Below are 16,390 nucleotides of genomic sequence, written 5' to 3'. Positions count from 1 at the left end.
TTAAGTTTATTTGTATTTATTTTTAGAGAGACAGAGACAGCACCAGTGGGGGAGGGGGCAAAGAGAGAGTGAGACAGAAAATCCCAAGCAGACTCTGAGCTGCCATCACAGAGCCCAACGTCGGGCTCGAATTCACAAAACCATGAGATCATGACCTGAGCCGAAACCAAGAATTGAATACTTAACTGATTGAGCCACCCAGGCGCCCAAGGCTTTTTTTATTTTTTTTAATAGTTTTTGCAAAATTTATTAACAAATTCTAAAATATATATGGGAATTCAAAGGTCTTAAGTTACAAAACAATTTTCAAAACGTAAAAATTGTACCTCATGATTTCAAGACATGGTATAAAGCTACAGTAATCAGGACAATGTGTTATTGGCATAGATACCACTAAAAGTTTAGAAATAGACAACACATATAGTCAGTTGATACTCAACCAAACACGAGAGCAATTTAATAGAGATAGGAGCATCTTTTTTCAGAACTAGAACTTCTGAGCATCCATATGGGGAAAAGAAAATGAACCACAACCCATACTTCACACCATTCACGAAAACTAAGATAAATCATAGATCTAAATTTAAATGCTAAAAACATAAACACTTTTAGGAGATTTCATAGAACCCAGAAAACATTAACCCTAATAAAGAATAAATTGACAAAAATGGGCTTCAACAAAATTTAAAACCACTCATCAAAAAGACATTCTTGAGAAAATGAATATGCAAGCCACAGCTGGGAGAAAATATTCCTAATACATATATCTGGCAAAATACATATCCAGAATATATTCTACAACTGTATAATAAAAAAAATGACATTTTTAAGGCAAAAACAATTAAACAAGCTCTTCACAAAGATTATGCAATCAAATAAACATGTGAAGAGCTCCAGGGAGCTCCAGCTTCAGGGGAATTCGAATGAAAAACACTGTTACATTACTTCACCCACTAGAATGGCTAAAATAAAAGACACAGGAAATACGAAATACTCGTGAGGTATAAAGCAATTGTCATACATTTCCAGCATAGATGGGGAATTTCCAGCATAACCACTTTGGAAATATCTTTGGAAGTTTCTGATAAAGTTAAACATTTATCCATTGATCCAACAATTCCACTCCTTGGTGTGTACCCATGGAAATGTAAGTATGTGGACACAAAACCACTTGTATGGGAATTTTACAATAGCTTTATTTATAAAAGCCAAAATCTTGAAATAACCCATATGTCCCACAACAGAAGATTGAACAGTTAAATTGTGGTATATTCACAGAATGGGGTACTACTCAGCAAAACAAGAATGGATTACTAATACATGCAACAACGTTGATGAACCTCAAGTATTAAGCCCAGTGAAAGAAGCCATTTACTATGATTCCATGTATATAAAGTAATAGACAAAACTAATCTAAGGTGAAAGAAATTGGTGGTTGCCCTTGAGAGGGGTGAGTTTGAGATTGACAGGGAAGCAGCACAAAAGATCTTTCTGGAGTGACTGAAATACTTTATAACTTAATGGTATGCAGGTGAATGAATGGTCAGAATCATCAAACTGTGCCCTTAAAGCCTGTGTATTTTGTGGTATGAAAGTCAAAAAGATTGTATGGTTAACATATGTTAAGCATATATATGTTAGGCACTATTATAAGTGCTTACATGTATTTAAACATTTAATCCTAACAACTCTGAGAGATGTATTATAATTACCATCATTTTACAAATGAGGAAAGCAAGGCACAGAGAGGTTAAGTAACTGTGAAGATTATCTAACTGGTAAATGGTGGAGGTGGAATCCAAACCCAGGCAGATAGGCTCCAGAGCCCACACTCTTGCATCCCTAGGAGGAAAGTATTTAAAAGGAGTTGCTAGGAGGGTTTAACTGGAGGGAATTTTCAGACAGGTTAAAGAACAGAATATTATAATTAGATAATAGAAAGTAATTTCTAATTCCAAATTTTAAAAGTTAAGTGTTTCAGAGAAATGAAGTTAAATCTCGGGATGTGGCCATCTGAGTGGATTACTGAGTGAAGAGGTGAAGAAGCTTTTGAGGGAAAGGAGGGTAAGGGACTCAGGGTATTGGACAGTACTATAGAAGGTAAGGTGAATCTGGTCCCAGCATTTTTTGGGAATGTGTATGTGGGCTGGCAACAGTGTGTCTGCAGAAGTGGGAGTGACCAGGGACTGAACTGAAGATCAGTGAATTTAAAAGGGTAGAAGAACCTGTGAATGCAATGCCTCAGACTTCAAAGAAGATAGGGTTCCCAATAGGAAGTTTAAGCCCTCTCCCAATGCGACCTAGCCCCATGGCCTCAAAATCGGAGGTTGTAGAAGCACATGTGAACTCCATAAGTGAGTTTCAACTCCAGAGTTGAAAGCTAATATCTTAGAGAAAAGCCAGGTTTCAGTTAAAGTAGGGTATTGCAGGACCCTTAGAAAAATACAGAGGATGTAAGTACTTTTCAGTAGTAAGGATTTCAGAGGGCACAGTGAAAGATGACTTGAGAATTAGCAGGAGAAAGATGGGCTGCTATTTCAGGAAGAGACTGTGTGCTCATTGCAGATTAGGAATGGGAGGTGGGGGTCAACTGCTAAATAGGCATCATGAAGATACATTATAAGGAGCTTGCTTTTCTGTGGTTGAACCAGGAGCTGCAGCACTAATAGCCCCAACTTCTCCTTAACTTCCCTGTCTCTGCGTAAGGACTTGTCAAGATTTGCTTTTCCTCAGGAAACTGTTTTTTATATAGTAGTAATAGGTAATTGCTTCTCTTGACCATTCAGATATAAAATTGCTATTTTGATTTCTGCTTACACCATTTAACAAACATTATGATGGTGATTGAGATGAATATGGCCATTGTAAGCAGATTTTCTACGGAGATATTAAAGCTAACATGTGAAATATTATTTTAAAGGGCACAAGAATAAACGTCTTTAAACCCCATTCCTTGTTATCATTTTAGGAACACAAAAACAGAATGAGGTTCTAAAATTGTGAGAAGAGATGTACTTTAGGATTGCTAGGCTATGAAATTGTGGTTTCTTATTTGTTGTTTCCTTTTAGAAAGGCACCACTAGCTAGAGCTGTGCGCAGTGACTCAGGCTCTTTCTACACTGGCAAAATGAATCCAATTATCTTCACATCTTTCCTGCAGTAATGGCAAGGAAAATCAGAAAGTGCTGGACAACCAAGAACTTGTTATTGCATGCATTTGACCGGTGTGTGTGTGTGTGTGTGTGTGTGTGTGTGTGTGTGTGTTCACACAGTCTACTGGCCTTACACCAGTATATAATAAAGCCATAGGGCCAAAACATGAATCTGAAAAACCTAGAAATTCATGCTTTGAATCATTCTTTTGCCGTTTGCCAGCCAATTCCTTTATGCAGAATTCCATGCAGGAGCTAAATAGTATAAACTCTCTTACTAATTGAAGCAACAAACTAAGCAAAACTGTCTTTTCTCTGTCAGATTGCTGTCTTTCTGGTACATAATTTTTAAGCCCATAATTAGGAATATTGTAAATCAAGAATTCTTTGCTAGACTAGAGTTACACATAGGAAGAAAGTGATTAGAGGTCAAGAAATATGTCAAAAAAGGGATTTTAAGACTGGTTGATCACCAAGAATAAGGAAAATGATATTTTATAAAGATTAACTATTGGGGTGCCTGGGTTGCTCAGTTGGTTGAGCATCCAACTTCAGCTCAGGTCATGATCTCACGGTTCGTGGGTTTGAGCCCCACATCAAGCTCTGTGCTGACAGCTTGGAGCCCAGCTCTTGGTTAGGATTCTGTGTCTCCCTCTCTCTCTGCCCCTCCCCTGCTTGCACTTGGTCTCTCAAAAAAATTTTTTTTTTAATTTAAAGAAAAAAAGATCAACTATAATTCAGATAAGCTGCATATTGATAGTAGAGAGTTCATACTCTTCTGAAACTCCCAAAAGCCTATCACAGTGTTATATGAATAATGAGTTATTTGTTGAAGCTTATGAAAAGTGGAACCTTTACAGATACCAGCTAAAAAACAGTAATTTCTGTTTCCTCTAGCCAGTGGAGACTTATGAAAGTTATTCCCATCTTTCTCAGGAGCTACTCCCATCTGTACCTCTAAGAGATGAATTCACTAGTTATCAGTTCCCACACATTTATGGGGTTAGTTGAGTGATTATAAAATGAGAGTTTGAGGATTTTGCTTGAGGGAGAGCTTGAGAAGATGGTGGAGTAGGAGGACCCTGAGCTCACCCCATCCCACATCTCAACTAGGTATCGTCCACATCCAAGTCAACAAACCGGAGGGTAGTCTGAAGACTGGAGGAACAAATTCCTCAACTAAATATAGAGAAGAAGCTGCAACCAAAAGTTTAGAAAGGGCAGAAAGGCAGAGGGAGGCTGCCTGCAGGAGGGAGGGAGCTGCGTGCAAAGAGGGCAGAGAAATGGACCCTTGCACCAGGGGGCTCACACAGGGAAGACTAATCCCCATAACATTTGGCTTTAAAAACCAGAGGGCCTGAGGTACCTGGCTGGCTCAGTTGGTAGAGCATATGACTCTTGATCTTAGGGTTATGAGTTCGAACACCACATTGGGTGTAGAGTTCACTTTAAAAGGGGGGAGCACCTGGATGGTTCAGTCAGTTAAGCAGTTAAGTGGCTAAGTGGACAACTTTGGCTCAGGTAACAATCTCACAGTTTGTGAGTTTGAGCCCTGCATCAGACTCTGTGCTGACAGCTCAGAGCCTAGAACATGCTTCAGATTCTGCGTCTCCCTCTCTCTCTGCCCCTCCCCTACTCACACCCCATCAAAAAATGAATAAACGTTAAAAAAAAAACCCAGAGGGGCTGAATTCCATGAGTTTATAAGACCAGTGGTGCCTAGGGCTTTAAAAGTCAGCTGACTCAGTGGTGGGCAAGCCAGGAGGGTAATAGCTGGGCCTCCACCCTGAAAGAGACAGCAGTCTGCATGGAGAGGCAACAAAAAAAAACAGTAGTTTGCACAACCATGGGGGCAAATGGGAGACAGATCTGCACATACTGCTTCCAGAGAGTGCTGGGAGACTTCTCTGAAAGCAAGGGAACTCGCAGATGCCATTTTCCTCCCCCATCTCCTAGCATAAGTACAGAGCCACCTTTGAGAAGTAGAGCTACACAGATACTTGATGCCTGACCCACTGGCAGTGTGCCATGCCCACAGGTTCTGTTGAGAACTAGCCGACTCCAAGCCTGCTGGCTTCAGCCCTCAGCTCAGGACAAATTTTGTGAAAGCCACACAGTGCACCCCACCCACCACCACTGCACACCACGTGCAGTCACCACCCTGGCCTAGACACTGCACCACACCCAACCATGAACCCCAGCCACCCTTTGTGTGCAGGGCCCACCCTGTCCAGTCATCTTTGCTCACCTTCGCACCCCTGGCAGCTCCAGAATGCGGCCCCCACCACTACAGCATTTTGGAGTGCCCCAGTGCAGACTTTGCTGATACTGCCACCCCACTCCCAAATTCCCTGGCAGGCACACCCTCTCAAAGCTGCCATGCCTGGGTCCCACTCGCACCACAGAGAGTAAGCACAGCCCACAAAAGGCAGAGAGTCAGTGCAGATAATTGCACTGAAAGGAAAAGTGGCTCAGACATAGCAGCAGGGTATAAGCAACACATACAGGATGCTCTCCTGAAGTGCCAGGTTTAGGTGAACAGGGGATACTACACTGCAGGGTGCCCCAGGACCTCTTCTTTATAAAGTCACTACTTTCAAGTTCAGAAGACAAAACTGATTTTCGTAACACACAGAAACAAACAGAGAGAGGCAGACAAAATGACACTAAAAATTTATCCCAAGTGATAGATGGATTAGATAAATCCATCTAAGTGAAATGGACAAATAACATGCTTGACAGAGAATTTCAAACAGTGACCATAAGGATAGTTACTGGACTTGAGAAAAGAGTGGAAGGCACGAATGTGACCCTTAACATAGAGACAAGGAATAACTTAGAGATAAAGGATTCAGAAAAAGAAATGAGAAACATGCTTGATGAAAGGAATAGCAGGATGGAAGAAGCAGAGGAGCAAATTAGTGATGTAGAAGACAGAGTAATGATAAGTTATCAAGCTGAATAATAAAGATAAAAAAGAATTACACAAAACAAGAGTAGACTTAGGTGGACTTAGTCACTTACAGTGACTCCATCAAATGTAATAACATTCATATTTATAGGAGTCCCAGAAGAAGAAGAGCAAGAAAGGGCAGCAGAAAGTTTATTTGAAGAAATAATATCTGAAAACTTGCCTTATCCAGGAGGCACAGAGAACTCTCCTCAAAATCAACAAAAGCAGACCAACACCATGACATATTGTAATTGAACTTGCAAAATATAACGATAAAGAAAAAAATCTTAAAATGAGCAATGCGAGAAAAGTCATTAACTTACCAGGGAAAACCCATAAGTCAAGCAGAAATTTTTCTACAGAAACTTTGCAAGCCAGAAGGGAGTGTCATGATGTATTCAAAGTACTTAATGAGAAAAATTTGTGGTCAAAATGCTCTATCCAGCAAGGTTGTCATTCAGAATAGGAGAGAGAGAGTTTCCCAGGAAAATATAAACTAAAGGAGTTTGTGACTACCAAGCGAGTCCTGCTAGAACTATTAAAGAGGACTCTTTGACTAGAAAGAAGAGACGAAAAAGGATAGTATGATGGTAGAAAACACAAAAATAATGAAAATGAGTATTTCTGTAAAAACTAAGTAAGGAATTCAAAAGGGGAGAATAAAATATAATAACATATACCTAAAGTCTGGGGAGGAGAGGAGAAAAGAATGGATTCATACCTAAATGACCATCAACTTAATATAGACTGCTATATGCGGAAGCAGTTATATACAAACCTAATGGTAACCATATATCAAAAGCCACTAATAAATAAACATGCAAAAAATAAAGAAAAAGAAACCCAAATATATCACTAAAGAAAATCATCAAAACATGAAAGAGAGAAAGTCAAGAAAGGATCAGAGAAAATCTCCAGAAACAAAATAATAATAAAATGGTACTAAACACGTATCTATCAATAATACTCTGTAAATGGACTAACACTCCAGTCAAAAGACATAGGGTGCCAGAATGGATTCAAACCATATCCACCAATACAGTGCCTACAGGAGACTCATTTTAGACCTAAAGACACCTGCACATTGAAAGTGAGGGGGATGTTGATAGTGCTGCTATCAGCAATAGTCAAATTAATGAAAGAGCCCAAATGCCCATCAACTGATGAATGATAAAGAAGATGTGGTATATACATACAATGGAATACTACTTGGTGATGAAAAAGAATGAAATCTTGCCATTTGCAACAATGTGGATGGAACTAGAGGGTATTATGCTAAGTAAGATATGTCAGTCAGAGAAATATATATGATTTCACTCATATGTGGCATTTGAGGAACTCAGCAGATGAACATAGCAAAAGGGAAGGAAAAATAAGATAAAAACAGAGACAGGGAAATCATAAGGCTCTTAAATACAGAGAACAAACTGAGGGCTGCTGGAGGGGAGGTGGGTGGGGGGTGGGTTAAATTGGTGATGGGCATTAAGGAGAGCACTTGTTGGGATGAGCACTGGATGTCATATGTATGAGATGAATCACTGGTTCTACTCCTCATGCCAAGACTACACTGTACATTAACTAACTTGAATTTAAATTTTAAAAAAATGAGGGAGATAGAGAAACATTTATCACACAAATGGATGTCAAAAGAAAGCTGGAGGAATAATACTTATATTGGACAACTGGACTTTAAAACAAAGACTATAATGAGATAAAGAAGGGCACTATATCATAGTAAAAGGGAGAACCCAACAAGAAGATCTAACAATTACAAATATTTATGTACCAACATGAGAGCACCCAAATATATAAAACAATTAACAACAAACATAAAGGAACTCATTATAACAATACAATAATAGGGGACTTTAACACCCCATTTACTTCAATGGGCAGATCACCTAAATAGAAAATCAACAAGGGAACCATGGCTTTGAATTGCACACTGTACCAGATGGACTTAACAGATATAATCAGAACACTCCATCCTAAAACAGCAGAATACACATTCTTTTCAAGCACACACAAAACATTCTCCAAAACGGATCATGTATCAGACCACAAAACAGGCCTCAACAAATAAAAGAAGATTGAAATCATACCATGCACATTTTTATCCTAACCACAACACTGTGAAACTAGAAGTCAGCCACAAGAAAAAATCTGGAAAGACCACAAATACATGGAGGTTAAATAACATTTTACTAAACAATGAGTGGGTAAAACAGGAAATAAAAGAAGAAATAAAAGAGTACATGGAAACAAATGAAAATGAAAACACAACAGTCCAAAACTTCTGGGATGCAGCAAAAGTGGTCCTAAGAGGAAAGTATACAGCAATATAGGCCTATCTGAAGAAGCAAGAAAAATCTCAAACGACCTAAACTTACACCTAAAGGAGCTAGAGAAAGAACAACAAACAAAGCATAAAGCCAGCAGAAGGAAGGAAATAATAAAGATTAGAGAAGAGACAAATGATACAGAAACAAACAAACAAAAACAATAAAACAGATTAATGAAACCAGAGCTGGTTCTTCAGAAAAAGTCAATAAAATTGATAACCTCTAGCCAGACTTCTAAAAGGAAAAGAGAAAGGATCCAAATAAATCACAAATGACAGGAGAGAAATAACAACCAAAACCACAGAAATACAATCATAAAAGAATATTATGAAAGAATATATGCCAACAAATTGGACAACCTGGAAGACATGGATTAATTCCTAGAAACATGTAAACTACCAAAACTAGAACAGGAAGAAATAGAAAACTTGAAGAGACCAATAACCAGCAAAGAAATTGAATCAGTAATCAAAAAACTCCCCAAAAAACAGAAGTCCAGGACCATATGGCTTCACAGGTGAATTCTACCAAACATTTTAAAAAGTAGAAAAGGAAGGACAGACAGCTCTCTCTTTTTTTTTATTTTTTAATGTTTATTTATTTTTGAGAGAGATCGAGTGCAAGCAGGAGAGGGACAAAGAGAGAGAGGGAGACACAGAATCTGAAGCAGGCTCCAGGCCCTGACAGCTCTGAGCTGTCAGCACAGAGCCTGATGTGGGGCTTGAACTCACGAACTGTGAGATCATGACCTGAGCTGAAGTCGGATGTTTAACTGACTGAGCCACCCAGGGCCCCCCAGACAGCTTTCAAATTCATTCTATGAGGTCAGCATTAATCTGATACCAAAACTAGATAAAGACACCACACAAAAAAAGAGAATACAGGCCATTATCTCTGATAGACATAGATACAAAAAGTCCTCTATAAAATACTAACAACCCGAATCCAACAATACATTTAAAAAAATCATTCCGGGCGCCTGGGTGGCTCAGTAAGTTGTGTCAGACTTTGTCTCAGGTCATGATCACACAGCCCATGAGTTTGAGTCCTGCATCAGGCTCTGTGCTGACAGCTCAGAGCCTGGAGCCTGCTTCAGATTCTGTGTCTCCCTCTCTCTCTCTGCCCCTCCCCCACTCTCTCTCTCTGTCTCCCAAAAATAAATAAACATTAAAAAAAAATTTTTTTTAAATCATTTATCACAATCAAGTGGGACTTATTCCTGGGTTGAAAGGGTGTTTCAATATTTGCAAATCAATTAATGTGATATATCACATAAATAAAAGAGAGGGTAAGAACCATATAATCATTTCAAAAGATGTAAACAAAACATTTGACAAAGTACAACATCCATTCATGATAAAAATCCTCAACAAAGTAGGTTTAGAGGGAACATATCTCATCATAATAAAGGTCATATATGGAAAACCCACAGCTAATATCATCCTAAATGGGGAAGAGTTGAGAGCTCTTCCTCTCCAGACAGGAACAAAACAGGAATGTCCACTCTCATCACTTTATTCAACATAGAACTGGAAGTCCTAGCCACAGCAGTCAGACAACAAAAAGAAAGAAAAGATATCCAGATCACCAAGGAAGAAGTAGAAATTTCACTATTTGCAGATGACATGATACTATATATTTAGAAAACTCAAAGGACCTCACCAAAAAACTGCTAGAACTGATAAGTGAATTCAATAAAGTTGCAGGATACAATACCAACATATAAAATCCATTGCATTTCTATTTACCAATAATGAAGCAGCAGAAAGAGAAATTAAGGAATCAATCTCATTGTACCAAAAACAATAAGATACCTAGGAATAAATCTACCAAAGAGATGAAAGACCTGTATGTACTCAGAAAACTATAAAACACTGATGAAAGAAATGAAGATGACACAAAGAAATGGAAAGATGTTCTACGTTCATGGATTGGAAGAACAAATACTGTTAAAATGTCTATACTACCCAAAGCAATCTACACACTTAATACAATCCATATCAAAATACCAACAGCATTTTTCACAGAGCTAGAACAAAGAATATTAAAATTTGTATAGAACCACAAAATATCCCAATAGTCAAAGCAATCTTGAAAAGCAAAGCTGGAGGCATCCCAAATCTGTACTTCAAGTTATATTACAAAGCTGTGGTAATCAAAACAGTATGGTACTGGCACAAAACAAGACACATAGATCAATGGAACAGAATAGAAAACCCAGAAATGAACTGGCAGTTATATGGTTAATTAATCTTTGACAAAGCAGGAAAGAATATCAATAGGAAAAAGACTGTCTTTTCAACAAATGGTGTTAGGAAAACTGCACAGCAACATACAAAAGAATGAAATTGGACTTTCTTACACTAAACACAAAAATAAATTCAAAATGGATTAAAGACCTAAATGTGAGACCTGAAACCATACAAATCCTAGAAGAGAATAGAGACAATAAATTTTTTGACATCAGCCATAGCAACTTCTTTCTAGGTATATCTCCTGAGGCAAGGGAAACAAAAGCAATAATAAACTATTGGGACTACATCAAAATTAAAAGGTCTGCACAATCAACAAAACTAGAGGGCAACCTACAGAATGGGAGAAGATATTTGGAAATGATATTTGATGAAGGGTTAATATCCAAAATATAAAGAAACTATACAACTCAACACCCCAAACCAAACAATCCAAGTTACAAAAAATGGTCAGAAGACATGAATAGACATTTTTCCAAAGAAAACAGACAGATGGCCAACACATGCCAACACATGAAACGATGTTTGGCATCACTTATCATCAGGGAAATGGCAAATCAAAACTACAATAAGATATCACCTCACACCCGTCAGAATGGCTAAAATCAACAACACAAGAAACAACAGATATTAGCAAGGATGTGGAGAAAGGAGAATGCTCTTGCACTGTTGGTGGGAATACAAACTGGTGCAGCCACTCTGGAAAACAGTATGAAGGTCTTCAAAAAGTTAAAAAATAGAACTACCATACAATCCAGAAATTTCACTAGTAGGTATTTACCCAAAGAATACAAAAATACTTCAAAGTAATTCAAAGGAATATATGCACCCCAGTGTTTAAAGTAGCATCATCTACAATACCCAAATTATGGAAACAGCCCAAGTGTCCATTGACTGATGAGTGGATAAAGAAAAAGTGGTGTGTGTGTGTGTGTGTGTGTGTGTGTGTGTGTGTGTGTGTGTGTGATGGAATATTACTCAGCCATAAAAAAGGAATGAAATCTTACCATTTGCAGTGACTTGGGATGGAGCTAAAGAGTATAATACTAAACAAAATTAAGTCAGATAAAGAAAAATACCATATGATTTCACTCATATGTGAAATTTAAGAAACAAAGAGGAAGAAAAGAGCAAACCAAGAAACAGACTCTTAACTATAGAGAGCAAACTGATGGTTACCAGATGGGTGAAATAGGTGATGGGGATTAAAAAGTGCGCTTGTGACGAACACCAGGTGATGTATGGAAGTGTTGAATCATCATATTGTACACCTAAAACTAATGTAACACTGTATGTTAACCAACTGGAATTAAAATAAAACCTTAGAAAAATAAAATGAAAGATTGAAAGTATGTGTGTTGGCGTGTATGTATATGTATGTCTTCATACATCATGCACATACACATGCAGATCATTATTTGTTGAGTACTTTCTATGATGCATGAATCCAGGCAGAAGAAATAAAAGCAGCTTGACTATGATGGATAAGAAAAGTGTGTTATGGGTAAGGGCCTGGTTTCCTGGGACTCAGAGTTTTTGAAGAAAGTGGACACCAATTCCCAAGCCAAGCTGATGGAGTCTGATGGGGTATACAGGTGCAGCCAGTAGGAGGGTTCACAGAAGTAGGGAATAAAGGGCAGGGCCCTGAGAAGAAATGACCAGCATGTTCCCATGTCACCCTGGACCTGGAAACTATTATTCCTTGTTCAAAACCAAACTCAAATGTCACCTCCAAGCCTTTCATTTCCTAGATATAGGAAAACTTGGATTCAAATGCAATAAAGCAGATAATTTTAAAAGCAATCATTAACCCTAGAATTACAAAGAAGTTGCATGAAGAAAGGTAATCATAGAGCATCACTTGGCTTAGTTGTGTACAGTATTTACATAGTCACAAAAAGGAAAACACAGAATATTAATTTTGAGGAAAAAAAAAAGAAAGGAGAGATAATTACCTATGGAGGATGAAGTAGAGGAAGTAGAGTGTTAAGTGAACTACAAGTCTTATCTACCATAACAGGAAAACAGTACACAATGTCTAAAATTGATAAATCAAAAGGTATTATTTAAAAATACAGAGAGAAGAAACAATTAAGAGATGACAGTATGATTAGAAGAGTGGAGAAATGACAAGAACTACATTTTGTACAAAATTTGCTATGTTTGGGCTTATATTTACGTATAATATCATGGCATTTTTTAAATGTTTTTTTTAAGAAGTCTTTCCTGGGGCACCTGGGTGGCTCAGTCAGTTAAGCGTCCGACTTCGTCTTGGCTCATGATTTTGCAGTCTGTGAGTTCAAGCCCCACATCAGGCTCTGTGCTGACAGCTCAGAGCCTGGAGCCTGCTTCAGATTCTGTGTTTCCCTCTATCTCTGCCTTTTCCCCACTCGTGCTCTCTCTCTCTCTCTCTCTCTCTCTCTCTCTCCTCTCTCCCTCTCTCTCTCTCTCTCAAAAATAGATAAACATTTAAAATATTTTAAAATGAAGCCTTACCTGAGGCTTCCCATCCTCCCACATTGAGCCCCCTCTGCAATAACGGTTCATACCAGATGCCACATGTCTGCCTCCCTTCCCAGACTGGAGGGACTCTCTTATTCATTTCTGTATGTCAGAGTCACACCCAGTGACTTCTCTTAGCACCTGTGCTTAGCACCTGTGAGGAGGAATGGATGAATACAGTTACTGTTGGGACAGACTAGCTGAATGATTGCAATTGGTACATAATCTTAAGTCTTTTAAGAATAGGAACCACATAACAACAATGGTGATGTTAATAATGTTAATAATTATTATTGGATAGCTGGAAACCCCAGTAGCACCATCCCCTATAACCTGGATTTTACCAAACCCTGATGTTTCATTTATTCCATGGCATGCCTACTGGACTTGTCCCTTATATCCCACCCCCAATACTAGCCCTCTACAAGACCCTCCTCATGTCATGCTTAAGTGACTGACTGACTGACTGACTGACTAGTCTTCCTGTGCCTCAGTCTGTCTCCACTCTACCTCAGCCTTCCTCCCACCCCCAAATATTCCTGCACCAGGGATACTCTAGAATTCCTAGTACTCCATTCTTGTCAAATTCTCCTTCAAGAGCTGCAATGACACCTTACCCTCTGGAGTCCAAGGTTCTCCTGATCTTTCTCCCCCTCCAGAACCTGGCTTGCTGGCCCATCCAACATTACCTCCCACACATCCCCGGAGCTCACCACCCTGCAGGTCAAGGGAGTCTCATTACCACATCACAGTCAGCCCTCCTTCCCACCTCTTATTCCACCAGACTTCTTTTCACCCAAAAAACAAGAGCATCCCCATTGCCTGGGAATATAATTCTACTCTTGAGATACCTATGATTAATCTTCCTGTATTTAATCAGTAACTTGCTGCAATCTGTCTTACTTTTCTCCTGTGGAAAAACCTCAGGTTTTCCTTCATAATAAAATTGACATTCCTGAATAGAATATGCCTTTATAAATAGCATCGTTATCTCTTTTATAAATAAATATAACTTTCAATTTTGACAGATTAATAAGATGAACCTTATGTAAACTGATATTTTAAAAGAAGTACAGACAACTTTAAATACTACTGTGCTTTTAATTTCAAAAATTCTTTTTCCTGTTGTCCTGCAATCTTCGATATGTCTTAATTTCTCACTAAATGATTATTTTCTCCTTTTCTTTAACTCAGTCAGACCATTTAGAGAATTCATTTGATGAAGTATTGAGGAGTCTAATTGTTTAATGGGCAGAAATTAGTCCCTGCAAAGAGTACTTTAAAAACTGGCAAATACCAGGCATAATTACAAATTCTTTAGAAGAATCTATTTCTGTACAATAGGTTAATTGGTTATAAGTAGACAGCACCGGCCACAATTTAAACCCGGCTTCCAATTTCATCCATGATTTTTTTTAACAAATATAAGTGGCTAATTATGATCAAATTAGTCCCCTTGAAGGAACAATTGACTACTTATCCCTGATTTTCAAGATTTAAGTGGTCTAACGCACCTGCAATTAGCTTCCCACTAGCATACTGCCTACAGATCCAGAGTTATTTCCCAAAGTTGTCAAAATCTTGCCTTGTAATGAGAACTCTACAGCCAGATGACCAATGTATAGTTTAGATTACGATGACTTCTTTGGAAGAATCAATGCAATTTTTAAGAAAACTGAAGCCAAAATAGAGATTTGCTTAAGGGGGAAAGTTGTTTGGGGGCAAGTTGATCCAGATAATTGCCTCCACTCTCTGGACTACCTACATATAGATGGCTTGTTCACCTATGTGATTATTGAAAAGTACTTACCCTTCTTTCCTTTATTTTAGTGGTGCAATCTATGTATAGACTTGGTAGCATTTACCAGTGAAATATTCAAGGGAGCAGTTTTCCAGTCATTGGATGGAATTATTGTCTCTGCTAACTGTAAGCTACGGAAGATCTTTACTTTAAAATGCAAGCCTCAAGACACTGCTGATAAAGACGGTATGTTCAAATTGCTACCAAGATTTTTAAATTCTCCAATGTGTTTTTAAAAATTAGACACACCTTTGGATAGTATGAGTACATGGAAATGGTTTTTCTATGTTATTGTGGAATAAACACTTAACATGAGATCTGTCCTCTTCACAAATTTTTAGGTGTATAACATGTTATTGTTGACTACAGGTGCAATGCTGTATAGCAGATCTCTAGAGTGTATTCATCTTGACCAAAACCCATCGATTAGTAACTCCCATTTTCCCCCCTCCTCAACTGCTGGTAACCACCATTCTACTCTGATTCCATGAATTTAGTTATTTTAGTTGCCTTATATAAGTAAAATCATACAGTATTTGTCTCTCTATAGTTGGCTTATTTCACTTAGCCTAAGACCTCATGATTCATCCATGTTGTAGCATATGTCATTCTTTACTCTGAATCACGTGTTTAAGTATAGCTGAATGTCACAAAGATATCTTTTTTATTTTTGTGGTTATTTTTCTTGTTTGTTTATGATAGCACTTACCATGCGAATCCGTCGAGGTTCTTAGTTGCAAGCGATGGAGTCCTGTCTATGTAGTTGAAACAGAAAAAAGAATTTATTTAAGGAAATTAGCCAATTCATAGAATCTCAAGGATGTCCAGAAAATCAGGCTTAGAGGCTACAGCCAAAAACAAACGCAGCTCCCACCAAAGGACTGCTCAACGGAAGACCCCCAATAGCTACTGCAACTGGGCAAAGACTCTGTAGGTCTGACTATACTGTCTGACTTGTAGAGGCTAGGTCACATGCTGCAAGGGAGGCTAACAAAGCAAATGTCTGATTTCCAACTAAGGAGATAGGACTCATTGATGTAGTAAAATCACCAAATTAACAAGGGTGTTCAAAAGATGTCAACATTCAAAAAGCTCTGCTATTGTCCAACGTATACTATCTCATTATTCTGTGGTTATTTCATGAACTCATTTGGGAGAAATTACATTTATATATTAATTTTCCAATAATCATGTTAAAATAGAAAAATGATTGAGTTATTCCTCATATTATTTGTAGAAAGATTGGAAATATATACATTGATTATTCATTATATGATTAATAAATATATTCTGCAGATAACTGAACTGTCCAGAATTTATAAGATGGCACAAACTCTCCTAAGATAGTCTTAAACAACTGAAAGTATTGAGAGAATACTGATGCTTCC

General features: G+C 38.0%; 1 protein-coding gene across 15 annotated transcripts in view; it reads left to right on the top strand.

The window, feature by feature from the left end:
- The window catches only part of CFAP20DC (CFAP20 domain containing), a 230,554-nt gene that overhangs the window by 91,366 nt on the left and 122,798 nt on the right, over nucleotides 1-16,390 (top strand). For all 15 annotated transcript variants that reach the window (XM_045493411.1, XM_045493403.1, XM_045493402.1 and 12 more), the window contains one exon: nucleotides 15,032-15,188. In XM_045493411.1, coding sequence (XP_045349367.1) covers nucleotides 15,032-15,188 — 157 coding nt within the window. The remainder of the gene's footprint in view (nucleotides 1-15,031; nucleotides 15,189-16,390) is intronic.

The sequence above is a fragment of the Leopardus geoffroyi genome, chromosome A2 (genome assembly GCF_018350155.1).
Source record: "Leopardus geoffroyi isolate Oge1 chromosome A2, O.geoffroyi_Oge1_pat1.0, whole genome shotgun sequence".
Taxonomy (NCBI): Eukaryota; Metazoa; Chordata; class Mammalia; order Carnivora; family Felidae; genus Leopardus; species Leopardus geoffroyi.
Note: the sequence above shows the minus strand (reverse complement) of the source record. Positions and strands in the feature narration are given on the sequence as shown.